The following is an 18244-nucleotide window of genomic DNA, read 5'->3' as shown; positions in this document are numbered from 1 at the left end:
AACTCTTAACTCATCATTAAAAACACGTTTAAAGTAAGCTTCCATTCCCCTGTGGACCCAGTGTGTTTGTTCATGTCATTGTTATTTAGTGCTACAAAACATTTCTGGAGAAAAGAACACTAATGCTGTTTGAAGATAGTCCCACTCAATAAACGGCTTGTTTTGATCAAATATGTACTGGTCCCCTGCTGATTATGCAAAAACAGAATATCAAAAGTTCCCCGGGGTTTTGTGCTGTAGTATGATGAGCCCTGTGACCTAGCGAGGGTTAACATGAGCAGTGCTGTGTTCCCTCCTCCTGAGTTTGACTCACACACACACACACACACACACACACACACACACATTTTCTCCACTGAAGCCAGCACAGAGCCTGAGAGGAGGGACTGGTAGCAGCTCTGCGAGCCAGCTGTCGTTCGCACCAAGTCTACTCTCCCTGACTCCCTCGATCTCCCCTAGCCTCATCACTCCATGGGACTCCAGACCTGGTCGACGAGCAAACCACTGTCCTCTATGGCCTGCCTTGATGTGGAGGCCCCTTCCATCTGCAGGGGTAAATTTAAATCAGGTGATTTTTATTTTGTCACTGTCTAACGTGCATGCAGTTCATTGTTTTATTTGTATGTCTACGTAAAATATACGAGAAGTTTTTTTTACTAATATTTACTGATGCTGGCAGTACTGACGGGGGGTTGTAGTGACGTATGCGGCCCCAACAGGAAATGACAGGGCAACAGTAAAGCTCATCGCAATGATTCATGCCAAGCATCGTTCTTACAGAAGAGACTACTGTGTTCTCATGGATCATAAATCAAAGTTACTTTAGAAGTCACGGACTGAGAGAGGGAATACTCAGTTTTTACTGCCTATGTTTATATTGGCACTCCGTTGGGACACTAATATGGTTTTCTGTCACATAATACAAGCACAAAGTCACTCCTGTTATGTGAGTTCACACAAAGAGCTTCATTCAGATGAAGTGCCACAACCAGATATGCTTCTGATCAAGATTCTGATCATTATTTGCATGTTTTTAATTTCCCTTGTTGGCATCGACAGCAAATTCCTTTGATTAGACCAGGCCTTGAGTAAAATGGACTCTTTTTTTTTGTTTTAAATACAACACAAAGCTGTCTTTGAATGATAACCAATATTTCTGGTGTCTAAGCTCTATATTTATTTATGATTATGGTTTTCTTATTGTAACTTCTGTGAAGTCACATTGAATCTAAATATTTACCAATTATGCAGGTTCTTGAGAGTGCATTTTGAGACAGACTAAGAAGATGCATAACATAACAATCGAATGGCAAATGTGTATAATACTGAATATGTATGGCATGCAAGAAGTAAACAAATATTTTACTTCCATTCTGTCAGGGCCATTATGCAATATTTGCAGGTCTAATATATATTCCATCTCATTAAATTATTATTCATGACCTGACTAAAGATAACTATTTCTTAACCAAACCCAGACCAGTTTGCCAACACAGACTTGGAGGACACGCCCACTCATGGGGAAGGAAACAAATGTTTTTCATCTCTTTGATTCTGGCTTCATTTTAGGCTCTTTTCTTTTGAGAAAATAATACATTTCTTACAATAAGTGCTTACAAATATTCTTAAATTAAGAAAGCCACTGACTACCCATCAGTGGTTTATTCAGACATTCATTTTCAAGTAGAAATAGTTCAAGTTCAGCAGCCGCATTTGTCTTCTATACATTCTCATTATTAACAATCATCTGACTCACACTGTTTAAGCCGTGCTGATACATTTCTGCGTTGTTGAACTGATTCATGATAAAATTAGGAATGATATAGTTTAATTTTAGAACATGTCAGCTAATATGTTTATAGACTTTCTAAATAATCACTAGCTGAATATACAATACTTCAATGTTTCCAGTTTCTAACAATACAAGACAAGACAATGCATCTATTCAGTTGAATAGACTTTCTTTTAGAAATGATCATAGGAAAATGCATCTAAATAGGCCACCGCTCACACAAATTCGTTTTTGATAAACCAACATAATCTGTACAGTCATGGTTTAGTCTATCTCTGGTTATAGATGCCTCTTTTCTAAAAGGGTGTCCTGTTTATAGTCACACTAAAGTCAACATAACCCAGTGTCAGTCTAAACTATATTCAACTTTGTTTTTGGCTTCCAGGACTCTTTGCACAGATAAACCGTTATATCATTATTTGTACTGTTTCTAAAGAAAAACAGGAAAGTCAAATAAAATAACAGTTCTGATGGGAGTACTCTAGGGATGATTTGCTGAGAACAACGTGGGTCTGAGATTAGCGATTACATCAGCAGACGGGGATTTCAGCAGAGCCCTCTCTCTGTTTCTCCACAACCTCCGTTTACGCTCTGCTGGTGAGCAGGAGAGCGGAGCCAGTTTGCATCATGGAAAGGTTAGCCAGGGTTCAGGTTGAATACAAGAAGTGAGGAGCACCCTGGGTATGAGGTGTACCCCCAGTGATGCTCAGATCAAACTCTTTATTTTCTTGTGGCCCTGAAGGCAGCTTTTGATGTTATTGATATGCAGCAATATGCACTCATAAATTGTCTTGCCTGTGGCATTTTTTCCAAGTCACAGTGGATATGAATATTGAGACAAACCAATGGCAATTGTTTAACAATATCCTGGTATGATCTGTCTCAGACTGACCATAACCCCCCTGGCCTGGGTTTGTAATAGGAAACACAGCAGGCGGAGCAGGCACACTGTGTTCTCTTCCCCAGAGTTGGTGGGCTGCTGTGAGAGTAGACTCTGCCTCCCACCCTTTGCCTCGGCACTTGGCACTTTGTGTTCCCTTGCCCGCCAGTGGAAGCCCGTGAATGTCCCCTCGGCTCTGCATTCAACCAGAGACCCCAACCCCTTAACGACCCCTAAATTTCATGATTCCCAGGCCTTGTTCTCACAGCTGCCCCGTTTATTTTTGGTAGAGTGAGTCACAGAGGCTTGTTCAGACGCTTTTCCCAGGAGAGTAGAGCGTGTGTGTGTGTGTGTGTGTGTGTGAGTGAGAGTAGCTTTTCCCCCTGAGCCACTGACTAGCTCTACGCCGGCTTGTCTTCACAGTGATGAGACACCGTCTCTTCACTACAGTTGTGACAACAAGGGTCTCGTGTACCTCACACCGCTGCCTCATTTGTTACCTTTCTATTCAAACAGTTTTTTAAACTGAAATACCATGTCCATGCTCACTTGTTTAGAAATGTTTAAACTGGGATCTTACTACAGTTTATATTGAAATAACACAGAGGACCTTCCAAGAGTACGGGGCGCCTGCATGCAAGACTCAACAATTTCTGCTGGAAGATAGCCATGTCTTTGATATTCCACAATAACATAACTGATCACTGCTTTCCACCCAATGCAAAATTACATTTAGAAAGCAATTTATTAAATACACACGACTTGGCTTTTGCTGGTGACATGAGCATCTCCAGTGTTGCTCATTATTGTGACTGCAGCCCTGACATTAATCCCTTTTTTATCCTTTTGTAGTCCATACTGTAGTTACTTTGTTTGACTCCTCTATGTATTTGCATCCACACAGAGATATTGACTCTCGTTGGGAAGGCTCTTGGCCAATCAGGGTGAACTGTTCAAGAGCAACTTGTGGTATTCTTAACAACCCAGTTAAAACCATACAGGAAGGGAATAGGATGTCTGTGGTGGTGAACATGGTTTACTGTTGGGCCTTGAGGGAGCGTGTTTATTGAGAAATAATAAGTAGTTTGTTTTATTTGACGTCTGGCCTGTTTCACTTTTAAAGCTGGAGAGGGTTGTTAGATGACTCGTCGGACTTGGTTCTGAATGGTAAAAGTTCAACTTTGACCTCTGTGTCTCTGCACTCTCACAGTCCTTCAGCTCTGTTTGCAACAGAGGAGAACTCGGAAGCAGCTTGTGGAGCAAGGCATCATGCCGCGTAAGTATTCACATCACACAATAACAAAACCCTCAACCTGAACTACAGCACCTAAAGAAATACAAGAAGGAAGTCCTGTTGTAACCAATATGTCCTGTTGTATCTCATAATTATCCTCTACTTTTCTTACTACTTGGGTTATTTTCTGTGTCTCAGGCATCATGCTGTTATTTGTGATTGTGCAATTACGTGTTTTAAGTGTATTCACAGCAACATGCACAGTACTCCTGCTTTGCTTGGAGTTAAGGTAATGATGTTGGAGCTCATACTGATCTGTTGAAGGTTAAAAAGATGCCATATGCAATCTTTGCACATAGAACAACTTTATAATGGGGAGTTTTATGTTATAGAATTGTGCAAATGGCTTAATAACATGGTGTGTGTCTGCACATAAATCAATTGCTTTATTTAGACATAATGAAGTGTATTGTCCTACTCAGACGGTTGCTAATATAAGCGTAATTGTACTCATGTAAACATAGACAATGATGAAAATGACTCAAATATTGAACACTGATAAGGAATATATCGGGAAGGAACTGGCTCCTACTTTATACCATCCCTCCTTTGATGTGACAGAAGTAGAGTAGACTCACTCCCTGTACTACACCTAATAAAAGATGAGCTGAATATGTGACAGAATCTTGCTGATAGCGGGAAACCTAGAAAGAGAAAAAGACAAAGCTCTTTCTCCTAATCCTGTTTGCCTCCTGCAGTCAGGCTTTCAGCTCCTCTCTGGCTCCACACAGCCACATGAGTCAGCGACTGAGCCTTCAGTGGAGGTCATTGGCCTGGCCATGCGTGGCCTGCACACAAACCTCCCAGGCCATTTTTCTCTACTAAAGCACTATGCTGCTCCCACACTTACAGGCTTATGGTAGGTATGCAGTGAGGTTTAGGTGACGAGCAGGAATGTTTTACTTTGCTCCTCTGACACACTCCTCCCCCCCGGCCAGTGAGTCCTTAAACCAAACAGCTCTCGTCATAGCAGAAGTGACTACTCGCTTAAAGCAGGATGAGTTTATTCTGCGAGCTCAAAGATTAACTCTCTGCAACAATCGCTCTGCTTGAGTCAGTCAAGCTGGTACTTCCTGTTTGACTCCCATGAGCTCCTGTTTATTAATATCACACTCGTGCAGAACGACAAAGGCAAAAAACATGAAAAATAATTACGATGGATTACAATGTACTCAAGTCAGTGTGGAAAGTGATTGTTGTGATATCCGGGAGAACAATTCCAACATGTTGGAGCTCACTACTGTGTATGCAGCTTCGATAGATTTGTACATAAGTTGACATAAATCATGCATATTTATTTATATAACAACTTTAATTCATTTTGAACTTCAGGCACATTTACACTGTTCTAAAGTTCACTTAGTTTCACAGCATGAAAGTTGACAATGCACTATTTGCTGCTGGATGTCGAGGATTTCAGGGACACTGTGATAACGTACATTACAGTGGGTATCTTGCAGTCTTCAGTCTCTACAGAGATGTAGCATTGTTGTACTTTTTATGAAGCAACTTTATAAGTTTAAACTGCTTCCACATTACAAAGAATGTTTGCAGTAGAACTGTTGTGTAGTTTACATTATTCCACTGTTACATTATCCTTTCTGTTGTTTTGGAGATCACTCTTATCAATAAGTTGTTTACTAATTAAAGTTACTCTGTCATAACTGCAAAAAACAAAAAAGGCTTTTTGAAATAGTAGGAAGGAGACCTAAAATCAATAATCTATTATTTAAAAATGGAGTGAACAGTATGTTCGTATGTGGAAATGACCGAGAAAAGTTATGGATGTTTTTGATTCACCTTCTCACAGCTCTGAAAACACCTGCTGCCTTTCATGAGCAGATTCGCAGCCTGGAGAGAGCCAGGGTAGGACAAATATCATCACACTGCAGCTTGTGACTTTATTTATCCAAATCTAAATGATGCCCCCAAATGTAAATTTAATTAAATTGTCTTTTTAACAGACTGGAAGCTTCTTAAAGCACAAACTCTGCAGCAGACCTGAGCGCTCCGAGCTGGTCCGTATGCACATCCTACAAGGTAATCTTCCTCCAGTGTGTTCTTACTTGGTAATGGCTTCTAGATAACAGAGATGAATAAGGTGCTTATTCATCCAATCTCACTTATTGCCTGTTTGAATTTGTTTTACAAAGTTAGAACCAGATAAATGTCTTTGAGGTTGACAGAAGTTTGTGAGGTCTGGCTGAGCCTCATCACTCATCCTGACAAAGCAGTTAAGAGTCTGAATGTTCCTGGTCATATCACAGCTAATGATCCTGTGTGTATTCATCAGAGACGCAGGCTGAAGCCTCCCTGCAGGCCACACAGATGAAGCTGAAGAGGGCCAGACTGGCTGATGATCTCAATGAGAAGATCGCCCAGCGGCCTGGACCCATGGAGCTGGTGGAGAAGAACATCCTGCCTGTGGACTCTGGTGTCGAAGAAGACATTGATGGTAGATACTCATCAGATACTTATATCCTCACTGTCAGAAGACCAGAGAGAAACATTTTGTTTGAGCCCAGTTTGGTGCTTCGTTCGCCACTAACTGTTCACCTCTTATAGTGACAGCCAGAGAATGAACTCAAACCTGCATTGCAGCACATCAGGCACATGTTTTAGCCATAATTGCTGTAATTGCACCTGTGAAAATATCTCCTCAACTGTTTAATGTCTTACATTACATTTTGCAAACACTTCCATGGAGCCCGGTGGATGAAGACTACTGACTTTGGTGATACCCTGACTTTTCCTTTGGTGCCACCATAAAGTTAACATTTTTAGTTGTTGTAGTGAAATGTAGTGACTGGACGGCTATGAAATTTGGTAGAGATGATTTCGCTCTAAGGATGAATTGTAATGGGAGTTTGGTTATCTGCCATTATCAGGTCAAAATATAAATGTGTCCAACACATTGGTGTGTGTGGTCACACCCTCCAAAAACATTACATTCCCATTAGCCTCAGCTGTACTTTGTGTTTCTTGCAAATTAGCAAGCTAACACGCTAAACTAAGATGGTGGAACTTGGTAAACATTAGACATGCTTAGCGTCAGCATATTTTCTTCAGTACCAAATACAGCATCACAGAGCAGGCTGAACCTTCCCTGCAGGCCACACAGATGAAGCTGAAGAGGGCCAGACTCCTGTATTGTCGTGTGTTCATTAAAGTGATGGCTTCTATCATTTGTAGTATAACTGATAACTCAAGTTATCCTTTAGTTTTGATTACTTGCTTATGTTTTGATGTTGGGCCAACAGGTGGTGAGGCAAACAGTTCTAAGCCACCAGACATTTGTAACTTTGATGAGGACAGCAGTGATGCCTTATCACAACGGACTGCCAGCCAAAAATCTCCCAGCTCCACCTCTCAAAGGGAGTCTGGCGGGACTGAGGCCACTTCTACTTCCTCTTACTTAAACTCTCCCATACAGGTACACCAATATCTTGAACCACTACAATTTATAAAACATAAACTGGTAATGTTGGCAGACAAACCAGCCTTTTTTGAAAAGTTCTACACTGCAGCAGAGGCTTAAATGTATATAATTCTTGAAATGAAGCCAAGAAAGTTGTTTGTTTGGACACTGGTCGTGTTTTTTACTCATGAAAAAAAAGTTGAAATGTAATTTAAGTTCATGTACTGTATGCATATACACTTCACTAATATATTTATAATTTGTAGAAACATTTTTTACTTTTATTTTGTAATATTTTGATGTTTGATAAGTGCTTATCCACCTGTTTTTGGTTCCAGTTGAGTTTTTTTTTTTTTTTCTTGCATGGGATGATGATTAACAGGCATAGCGGCTTGACTGTTCTTACTGAACGGATCATGTGGTTTCTCTCTGTCTCTGCTTTTCGTAGCACTCCCCACCACCTAACTCACAGTCCACATCAGATGTATGCAGCCTTGTCTCCACCAGTGAGCAACAAAGCCAACAACAAGCGTCTACACTTCAGCCAATCTCTACTGTCGTCCCCAGAATCACACCGGGACCACTTCTTGTGAAGGTTGGCTTCAACTGTTTATTTAACAGCTCCATATTTGACCAAAGTCATTTCAAAGTCTATTTAACCTTATTGTAAGGAGTAGTGGTTTTTTTAGAGGATGACTTCATTGAAGCAGTGTATTCACTTACAGTGTCCTAAGGTTTACAACCAACTGACATGAAATTGAACTCTGGTACTGAGCCCTTCGTCTCTCTGATGTATTGACTTTGTTTTTGTTTTTGCTTCTTTTGGAAATGTGATGAAGGATGCAATGTCAGAAGACAGAGTCTGTGTTTTGTCACACTGAAAGTTTTAGAATGAACTGAGAGTCAGCATTCAGCCAAGTTAAACGCAGTTCAAAGAACAGAGTTTAAAGTCATTTCACAAATCCTTGGGTTGAAATGTGTTCCAGCCACAGTTTGTCCTCAATTAGGGTCAAATGACAGGCTGGCCTTCCTCATTCAGGCTGTGTGAAATGTAAGCCAAAATTCAAAGGACAGGAGTGAAGCAATAACTTTGCATTTATCATAATCCAATTATCCTCTCTGAGCATAAATGAACTCTCCCTCCCTTGGAATACAACAGGAGAATGAGTTTGACAAATTGGAGGGTGTCCGCCTGCTTCACCCAGCTTGAGTTTCTGTTTCATAGCTAGAACCTGCTGCTCTTAAGCCAAGCCGTTTTCATGTGTATCCTGTAACTGCAGGTGGTAAAACAATAAAGGCCACATTTCCACCACCCGTTTCCTCATCCTGAGGTTTTCATCGGGTGTCAGAACAATGTTCTACCTTAATGCTTCAATATACAAAACCCAGTATCAGTTCCAAGTCTTCTGTGTTGGTACTGGCAATGCTAACTGTATTTGATAAAACTGGACTGAGATCAATCACAGGAATAAATATATCCTCCAGATGGTCCTCTCCACTTTTACATGCCCCTTTTCTATGTTGTGTTCTGCAGCAAAGCCTGCCCAAGCTACCCAGCGATAGAAGCCGCAGCAAAAAGAGCAAAGAGCCCAAACCACGGGTGAAAAAGTTAAAGTACCATCAGTACATCCCCCCAGACCAGAAGCAGGAGCTCAATGAAGTGCTGATGGACTCGGCTTATGCCCGTCTCCTGCAGCAGCAGCAGCAATTCCTGCAGATTCAGATCTTGAACCAGCAGCAGCAGCAGTACAGCTACCAGGCCGCCCTGCCTGCCCCACCCAAGTATGGCTCCATTTATAAGCACAAACACTCCTTCTAAGCAGCCAGAGATGGGATATGGCTTACCCACAAAGTTTTCCTTTATGCGTATATGTCGATAAACGACTTTAACAAATATCGCTTTTTTTAAGAATTAATTATTTGAATATTGTTTTTCAACAAACCGAGTCAAAAGTCTACACCTGGTTTTACAGAAAGTAAGAACTGTTTGTCACAGCTGCTGTTTGTCTCAAATACTTTACATGTCCTGCCAACAGCTTCCTACACAGAAGCTGTTGGTTGTGAAAAATTGATAAAAGTTTAGCTTTCCTCTCTAATCTGTACTCCCTTTTATTTCTTCTGGTCTTATTACAACAGACCAACAACTGAGGTACAAACCAGCTGTTCCAGTGTTGTTCTGAGTGGAAACACTACGTCTACCCCTCTGCAGTCCCGCCACACTCAGACGAACTGCAAGCCGGATCATTTACCAGCTAATCTGGATGAGATGAAGGTGACACATTGCTGCCTGCACACAGTCTCGACTATCGGCACCTCATCATAATAATAATAATAATAATAATAATAATAATGTATTTTATTTGTAACGTACTTTTCATTTTTTTTTTTAAATCTCAGAGTGCCACAGAGCCAGTACATGGTAAAAACATAGTAAAAAGCATAGTTAAAACATAAAAAAACTATAATAAAATAAAAACCAGTGAATGAACAGAAACACAAAAGAAATAACTGACAGTGACTTAGGTCAGAAAGGCTTTCCTGAATAAAAAGGTTTTTAGGCCAGTCTTAAAAGAGACCAGTGTCTGTGTTGCCCTTAGGTGGTCAGGGAGACTGTTCCATAGGCGTGGCGCTGCCGAGCCAAAGGCCCGGTCGCCCATGGTGCGGAGCTTGGTGCTGGGGACCCGGAGGAGCGAGCTGTTTGATGATCTGAGGGTGCGGGTGGAGATTTGGGGAGTGATGAGTTCTTGTAGGTAGGGAGGTGCATGTCCATTTATGCATTTATGTGTGAGTAGTAGGACTTTGTAGTCAATCCGGAATGAGACAGGGAGCCAGTGTAGGGAGTGCAGAATGGGTGTTATGTGCTCATACTTCCGGACTCTCATCAGGATCCTGGCAGCGCTGTTTTGGATGTATTGCAGCTTCTGGATGTTCTTGGCAGTGATCCCAGTGAATAGTGCGTTGCAGTAGTCCAGTCTTGAGGAGATAAAGGCGTGGACGAGCTTCTCTGCATCTGACAGGGTTAAAGTGGGGCGGAGTTTGGAGATGTTTTTGAGATGATAAAACGAGGTTTTGCACAGGTGTTTTATATGGTCATTAAAGGACAGGTGTGGGTCAAACTTAACTCCCAGATTAGTGACTGTGGAGGCGAGGGGGATGACCTGACCGTCGAAGGTGAGATGAGTCATGGAGGATGACTGAACCTGGTGTGGAGTGCCAACAAGGAGGGCTTCGGTTTTGCTGCTGTTTAACTGGAGAAAGTTGTTGCTCATCCACGCCTTTATCTCCCCAAGACAGGAGGTGAGACATGACATGGCTGCAGAGGGGCTTGGGGCAGTTTTGATGTAGAGCTGTGTATCATCAGCATAACAGTGGAAAGACATCCTATGTCTGCTGATGACACGACCGAGGGGGAGCATGTAAATAATGAAGAGGATGGGGCCGAGGACCGACCCTTGCGGAACACCACAGGAGCAGTCTGGACTTGTATCTTCCCAGTGACACATATTCAGTTCTGCCTGAAAGGTAGGACTGAAACCACTTGAGTGCAGAGTCTGATAGTCCAATGGTGGTATGGAGGCGCTGTAGGAGGATAGTGTGATCCACTGTGTCAAATGCAGCAGTCAGGTCCAGGAGGATGAGGAGTGAGGGTGATCCTGCATCGGCTGTCATCAGCAGGTCATTCGTCACTCTGAGCAAAGCTGTTTCAGTGCTGTGGGCTGAACGAAATCCTGACTGAAATTTTTCAAACAAGTTGTTTTGTTTGAGGTGGTCCTGAAGTTGAGAAGCAACTACCTTCTCTAACACTTTGGACAGGAAGGCGAGGTTGGAGATAGGCTTGTAGTTGGCTAGAACCTCTGGGTCCAGGGTGGGCTTCTTGAGAAGGGGACGGATGACAGCAACCTTGAGTGCAGGTGGGACACAGCCAGACTGAAGGGAAAGGTTAACAACTTTGGTGATCAAAGGACTGAGAGTGGGGATATGTGATTTGAGCAGAGCAGTAGGAATGGGGTACAGGTACAGGGTTTAATTTTTCTGAGGATTTCCTGAACCTCAGCAAGATGTAGAGGAGACATCACACTCGCAGATATGGTGTTGGTATCAGAGGGAAGCAAAGATGGAGAGCTGGACATCAGAGAGCGAATGTTGTTTACCTTGGATCTGAAAGAGTCAATGAAGCTGTTGCATTGCGCCTCTGTAGCCTGAGTTGAAGAGGATGGTTGTGGTTTCAGGAGATGGTTTATGGTTGAAAAAAGCTGTTTAGAGTTGCCAGGGTTTTTATTGATTAAGCTGGAATAGTACTGTGAGCGAGCATCTTTAAGGGATTTGGAGTAGGCCCTTTGATGCTCACGGAAAGCCTGTTTGTGGACAGTGAGGCCAGAGTGTCTGCAGCGTCGTTCCAGAACACGCCCAGCTGTTTTTATTTTCCGCAGCTCATGTGTGAACCATGGAGCGGAGTGTGAGAAAATGACCTCACGTGACTTGACAGGGGCATGGAGATCAAAAACACTGCTCAGGGATGTATTATAGTGTTCCACTAATTCATCCATAGATGCAGAGGCTGGGCAGGTGATGAGCTGGAGATCCGTGGTCATTGTGGCTGAGTCAATGTTTTTCCAGTTCCGGAAAGACATTTGACGTTTAGGTCTAATAGCAGGCAGCACAAAAGTCAAGGCCATTGAGACCACCTTGTGGTCGGACACAGCGAGATCATAAACCTGCAGGTTACTGATGGTAGCAGAGTCAGTGATAACCAGATCCAGAGTATGTCCCTTGGTGTGAGTGGGAACCTCAACATGCTGCTGCAGGCCAAGACACTCGAGCATACTCAGAAAATCTGCTGCAATTTGACAGGAGGGGTTGTCGAAATGGATATTTAAATCACCAACAATGACAATGTTAGTTGACATAGTGCAGAGTGAGGTAAGCAGATCACTTATCTCAGGTAGAAAAGATGGGTTTGGTTTCGGAGGACGGTATATGAGAAGCACTGTCATGGAGTATGGAGGTTTGCATTTGAAGGCCAGGCATTCCATAGAGGAAAGATCAGGCATTGGCAGAGGAGACAGTTTCAGTTCAGCCCGGTGCATGATGGCTAGTCCACCACCACGACCAGAGCTGCGGGCTTTCTCCATGTAGTTATAGCCAGGGGGGCATGCTTCATTAAGCACGGAGTAGTCCCCTGGTTTATGCCAGCTTTCAGTTAGGCACATCAAGTGCCTAACTGCCGTAGCTGCAGGGCGGTGTATGAAATCATTTCCAGCACAGATGTCAAAAATAGAACAGAAAACAAGCCGCGCCGCCTGGCAACGACCACAGGCCGAATTAATCCCGACTGTATTCCATCTCAGGGAGCAATCAAAAATACGTCAAAACAAAACAAAAACGGGGTTGAATAGAATAGCTGTAAAAAATCACATAAAATCACACAAGCGGTAACAAAAGTGTCAAGAGGAGCGGCTGCCAGCGTACCCTCACGTGACCCTCACGTGACCCTCACGTGTTTGTCCTACCACATGCCACTTGTTCATGCACGTTGCATCTGATAATCTGTTATCTTTACAGGTTGCTGAGCTGAAAATGGAACTAAAACTCAGATCTTTGACTGTTTCTGGGACTAAGACGGATCTGATTGAGAGACTAAAGTTGTACCAGGAGAACACGAACATTCAGATTGCTGCTGTCAGTGAGACATCAGCCGTCACAGCAGCCTCACAGTCTGACAACAAAAAGTTAACCTCGCCGGTGTCCCCTATAGCCTCTCAGGTGTCCAGCCTGGGCATAGAGGACAGTAGTATAGCAGACAGCTCCACCAAGCTCTCAGAAGCTCTGTCTCCAACTCACACTGCTCCCTGTGTGAACTCCCCACAGAGATCTCCACGGGAAGAGTGTCCCACAGAGACAAGGTCCTATGAGAAGGACTCTGAGAGGGACGAACGTCTCCACGATAAGGAGCGTCAGATTGAGGAGCTGATGAGGAAGCTGGAGCAGGAGCAGAGGCTGGTGGAAGAGCTGAAGATGCAGCTGGAGGTGGAGAAGAGGAGTCAGCAAGCAGATTCTCCAGCTCAGCTCATACCTCTTGCTCCCATCCAGGTCAAAGAGGAAAACAGGACCTTATCAAACTGCTCAGCGTCTTGCGGTTCTCCTGGTCTGCCAGTGTTGGTCAAACAAGAGCAGGTGGCCCCTCAAAATCAGTTCATCATCAGCGACCAGACTTTCAAGCAGCCTAAAACCTTGCAGCCAGTCAAGGCTGGCGCTCATATCCTCCAATCTGCATGCCGTCCTGCCTCAGCCGTGACTATCCCGCTCCCTGCCATTAAATTACACACTACTGTTAGCAGCGTAGCCCCAGGTCTCATCCAGACCTCTGGACAGGTGCCACAGAAAATAGAGGCCTTAGCAGCATTCCAACAGCAATGCAGCACTCAGACTCAGCAACTGACAAAGGTAAGAAAACACACTAATGATTGCACAGGCTGCCATGGTTCATCTCTTTATAAGTCATCACTATCAGTTGTGATTTTCTGATGGTTTTCGATGGCACCAGCTAATCACACAGCACAGGTTTTTTTGTACATTGTTGATGCTCTATCATGGGTAATGCCTCTTTCTTGTTGCCACAGTAATAACATACCTCAGCTGCGTGGTAAAATCCGTCCCATTGAGTGTGGCAGGCATTGAGTGAAGGTTGACAGTAGTGCCCTGACTGCCCTCTGTCATCCCTCTGCTCTGAGCCAACATACAACCAGCCAGAATTAGCAACAGAAACCACAACTCAATGCTAAACGAGAACAGTCATGAGCTAAAGCAGGGAGTGCAGAGCAATCATTATTTAGGTTCCACAAAGATATGTGGTGCTCTACTATTCTGTGATGCCATTAATGCATTGATTAAATGATGTCTCTATGCTGACCTGTTTAAATGTCTCTGCAGACATGGAGGATGGGTCGTACAGCACAAAGCTTACTCAACACATTCCCAGTGAGTGGATGTCCTGGAGCCTCCTCCAGCCAACCTGGTCCTAAAGATCCTACAAATAAGGTCCTTAGTCTCTCATACTTTCATTGTTTTTTTCTTTTTATCTAAAGCACTTCATAACTGCTGTTTTACAAAGTCCTGTCACCTGGTTTATTTACCCCGATGTGCCGGATGTCGCCTGTTTTTTTTAATTTGATGTAAAGGACCGTTGTGTTTTCCTGTTAAACAGGCTCCCTGTACCAGTCAGCCAACTGTGATCTTGCCAAAATTCACAAACCATGTGTCAAAGTGTAAAGACCCACCCCGCTATGAGGATGCAGTTAAACAGACACGCAGCATGCGAACAACTGTTCAGGTGACAAATAAATACACTCTTAAGTACATTGTATTATTTTAAATTGTTACTATAGCCACTCAAACAATAAATGGTCATTCTGGTTTCTCTGCAGGGTCCCACTGCTGCTAGCCAGCAGATGGATGACTTGTTTGATGTGTTAATCGAGAGTGGTGGTGAGAAATACTGCAACTTTTCTTTTTTGGGGGCTCTGGTAAAATAAGTTGTAAAGTATTTATGATTATGGGATTCTCACACTGAACTTGTGTTTTAGAGATCTCACCCATCATCAGACAGGATCCTCCCAGTCTGGACAAGCCTCTCCCTGTGACAGCCAGTGTAACCACCCTTCCCATCAACACGGTTTTATCGCGCCCTCCACCCGTCATCCAAGTGGCCCAGCTGCCCGCAGCACAGCTCAACCCCTCGCCCAGCTTGGCTGCTCTAACCTCTAGCAACCAGCTGGAAACCCTCCCGGGTGCTCACACCGCGCCACAGACACTGAAACTGATGGAGGAGCGACACTCGCCTGTGGTTACCATGGAGGGATACTTAAATGAAAACACATCACCCTCTACTTTGAACTTGCACAGCACCAACATGGACAATATGGATTGGCTGGACCTTACCCTGTCCGTGCCAGCAGAGGGGGTCAACTCTTTGGACATGTCAGCGCCAGTGGGCGTCTTCTCCTCTGACTTCCTGGACACACATGGACTGCACTTGAACTGGGACTGACAAGTCAAGGAAAATCCGTACACCCATCAGACAGGTTCAGATAAACATACTTTTTATGCAAGGGAGGCTGCATTTATTTCCTATGTGCAAAAATAGTTTTTTTCAGAGTTTGTGGCAGCTCTGTTTTGTTTTCTGGCCGTATAAATTAGCTCAGTAATAATCTATTTGTGCTGCATCACTTTAGAAATTCCTGCATTGCTTCCTTTGAGGTCTTCAAACCCTCTGATTGTACAGGGAGACTGGCACTCACCGATTAAGCAGACAGTTGAAGTTGCCTTTACAATTACAATCTTAATTTATGCCACAATTTTATCAACATCAATATGTTCTCATGTTATTGCTTTCTCTTTGTCTTCTAATGAGAATGAATGTACAGTGTTATATTGGCCTTAGTAAGAGCAGAAAGAGCAGGAAAATGTCCGAATGCTGGTTTAAGAACTAATGGACGAACACTACATTTAGCTGGGGGCTATTATGCAGTTCATTCCACCCTGACTCGGAATGATTATCATTCTCAAAAGAGATTGTTAAGACACACACGGTGAATGTTCCCTGTGTATATGTAAATTGTGAAGCATGAATCAGATGTTTAATTGAATTGAGAATGTGAATATGATAGTGATATAATATGAGACCACTGAGTTGCCACTGTGTCAAATTACCTTGACCAAACAAGTATTTACTGCAACATACTCAACACTCAAAATTGCTCCAGCTCCAGTTCTGACAAGATTTCGAGCAGATCAGCCAAATCTTCACTCCTGGATCTCCAGTATGCATCTGTACACTATGTAAAACATACTGCACATGCATGTAGATCCAATAGTCCTATGAGCTTGAAAAGTAGAATACAGGTAACTAATCACAAAAGTCATCCGCTGTGCTCTGTTGAGGCTGTTTCCAAATGAATAATGATAAAATAGTTATTGGAACATCATTCAAAGACTCTTGAAGGGTTAAAAAAAATATTGAATTGTTCTTGTTTTTTGTTTAGTCAGTTTATTCAAGAGGTGTAAGCGCGGCAGACCCCAACCAGACCCCAATCTCTGTGTGCAACAGACTTACTGTACAGAAAACATCTTACAGAAAAATAACATCCATCAATATGAACCACTGATCTCTTCCAACTGAAATAACATGAATGCATTCGAGTTGATTTGTATTGTAGCGACATCTGCTGGCCACATCCAAATCTATTCAGCTTGAGCAAGCAAAGACTGTGGTTTGACTGGTTCTTTTAGCAAATTGCAAATAATGACTTCTGGCCACTACTTCTGGCCACCATGACTTCTTAAAACTGGCCACTTGTGAAACAATCCGGTCGTACACTTCATCTCTCAACTTCAACTCCAGTCTTGCATCTCAAATGTCTAATTGATTGATAAAGTATAACTCGAGTCGACACTGAGGACCACTGCTAATGCATAATTTGTAGACCATCTCTCTTGAAACTTGGTCTAAACTGGTGTTTGCTTCTAAACCTGCTCCTCAACCTTTTCAAGCTAAACTGATTTCTGGCCATTTCTGGGAACTACAATGCTGAATATTAGCGACTTAAAGTTAAAGTCGTACTTATCTGAGAGAACACAGTGTGATTCCAATAGCAAGACTACATCTACATGTTTCTGATGTTCATGAATTCCTTTGTTACATCCAGACTTCATCATTGTAATGTATTGTTGTCTGGCCTGCATGCCGCATGCTTTTTCTTAAAGACAAGCGGCTAGAATGTTAGGTAAAACTTACACATTACACCAAATTAAGCTTCCAACCATTAGCTCCCAATCCATGAATCAGACTTTAGTTAAGGTGCCTCTGATGCCCTTTCATGTCCAATCTTTCTGATCTCCATCCCTTGCTCTGCACTTTCAGAATATGGCTCCTGTCTGTCTCCAGAGTTAAAAAGAAGTCAGCTGGCCACGGGGCCTTTTCCTATTATGTTCCCTTCCTCTGCAATTGACTTTCCTGCTGACCACAGACTGTCTGACTCTGGTAAGACCTTTAAATCCTTTAAATTTCACCAAGGCTCCACTGCGCTGGACCATCGGCCATCCAGAGGACCGATCGCTCTCTCTCAGCTGGCTCTTGGTGTCTCATTCCAGATGTTTTGGATCTGGATCTTCGTCCTTCAGGAGATTCAGCCTCTCATGTTGCTTCCCACTCTACCCAGTGTGCATGTTGTCAATGTCCTTTTCTTGCTTTAAAGATTAAACTCCATGAATGAGCCCAATATCACGAATTGCAAATTGTACTACTACTGTAAATACTACAATATATTTGCATTCCTATTGATCAGATTTTCTAAGAGGTGAAAAGTCAATTTGATGCAAATGTCTTAAAATTGTTCAATAATATACATCGACATACAGGCAGACTGCATTAGTCAACACCACATTGACTTGTGCTCCATTAAAACCAAAGTGATTATTGACAAACCTTATCCCTCAACCATTGCTGTTCAGGGTTATGATGATAGTGAATGCAAACAGGTCAACTCTGCAAGGGATCCATGCTGTGGAAATACTACTCGGCCGATGTCTGATGCTCTTTTAGTCTGAGCTTCAAGTTTCCACCAGCTGCTTTTCTCTCAGAGCCTTTTTATAGTCATGATTGGCGTTCGACACAGAGGACATCTGTGTGTGATAGATTTGAACTTATCCATGCAGAAGGGAATGAGGCAACAACCAGCCACACAGCTGCAAAATAAGTAACAGGAACAAATTAAAATGTTGACACACCAGGAAACGTATGCCTGTGATCGTAAAAAAACAGCTGCAAAAATAGAAACCGGCACATCAAGGTGTGATTATATT

The 18244-nt window shown here is 42.9% G+C and overlaps 1 protein-coding gene across 1 annotated transcript; it reads left to right on the top strand.

The window, feature by feature from the left end:
- The first annotated feature begins 468 nt into the window (after positions 1–468).
- Positions 469–17596, top strand: mrtfbb (myocardin related transcription factor Bb). Its single transcript, XM_079282080.1, has 14 exons — positions 469–568; positions 3883–3948; positions 5777–5832; positions 5931–6006; positions 6260–6421; positions 7227–7399; positions 7833–7979; positions 8919–9166; positions 9521–9656; positions 12947–13828; positions 14315–14422; positions 14589–14714; positions 14809–14869; positions 14968–17596. Exons 1-14 carry the CDS (start codon positions 472–474, stop codon positions 15429–15431), a joined length of 2802 nt encoding a protein of 933 aa, XP_079138206.1. The 5' UTR covers positions 469–471; the 3' UTR covers positions 15432–17596.
- The last annotated feature ends 648 nt before the right edge of the window (positions 17597–18244 follow it).

Source organism: Melanostigma gelatinosum (assembly GCF_949748355.1).
Source record: "Melanostigma gelatinosum genome assembly, chromosome: 13".
NCBI lineage: Eukaryota > Metazoa > Chordata > Actinopteri > Perciformes > Zoarcidae > Melanostigma > Melanostigma gelatinosum.
The sequence above is the reverse complement of the archived record's forward strand: the minus strand, read 5'-3'. Positions and strand labels throughout refer to the sequence as shown.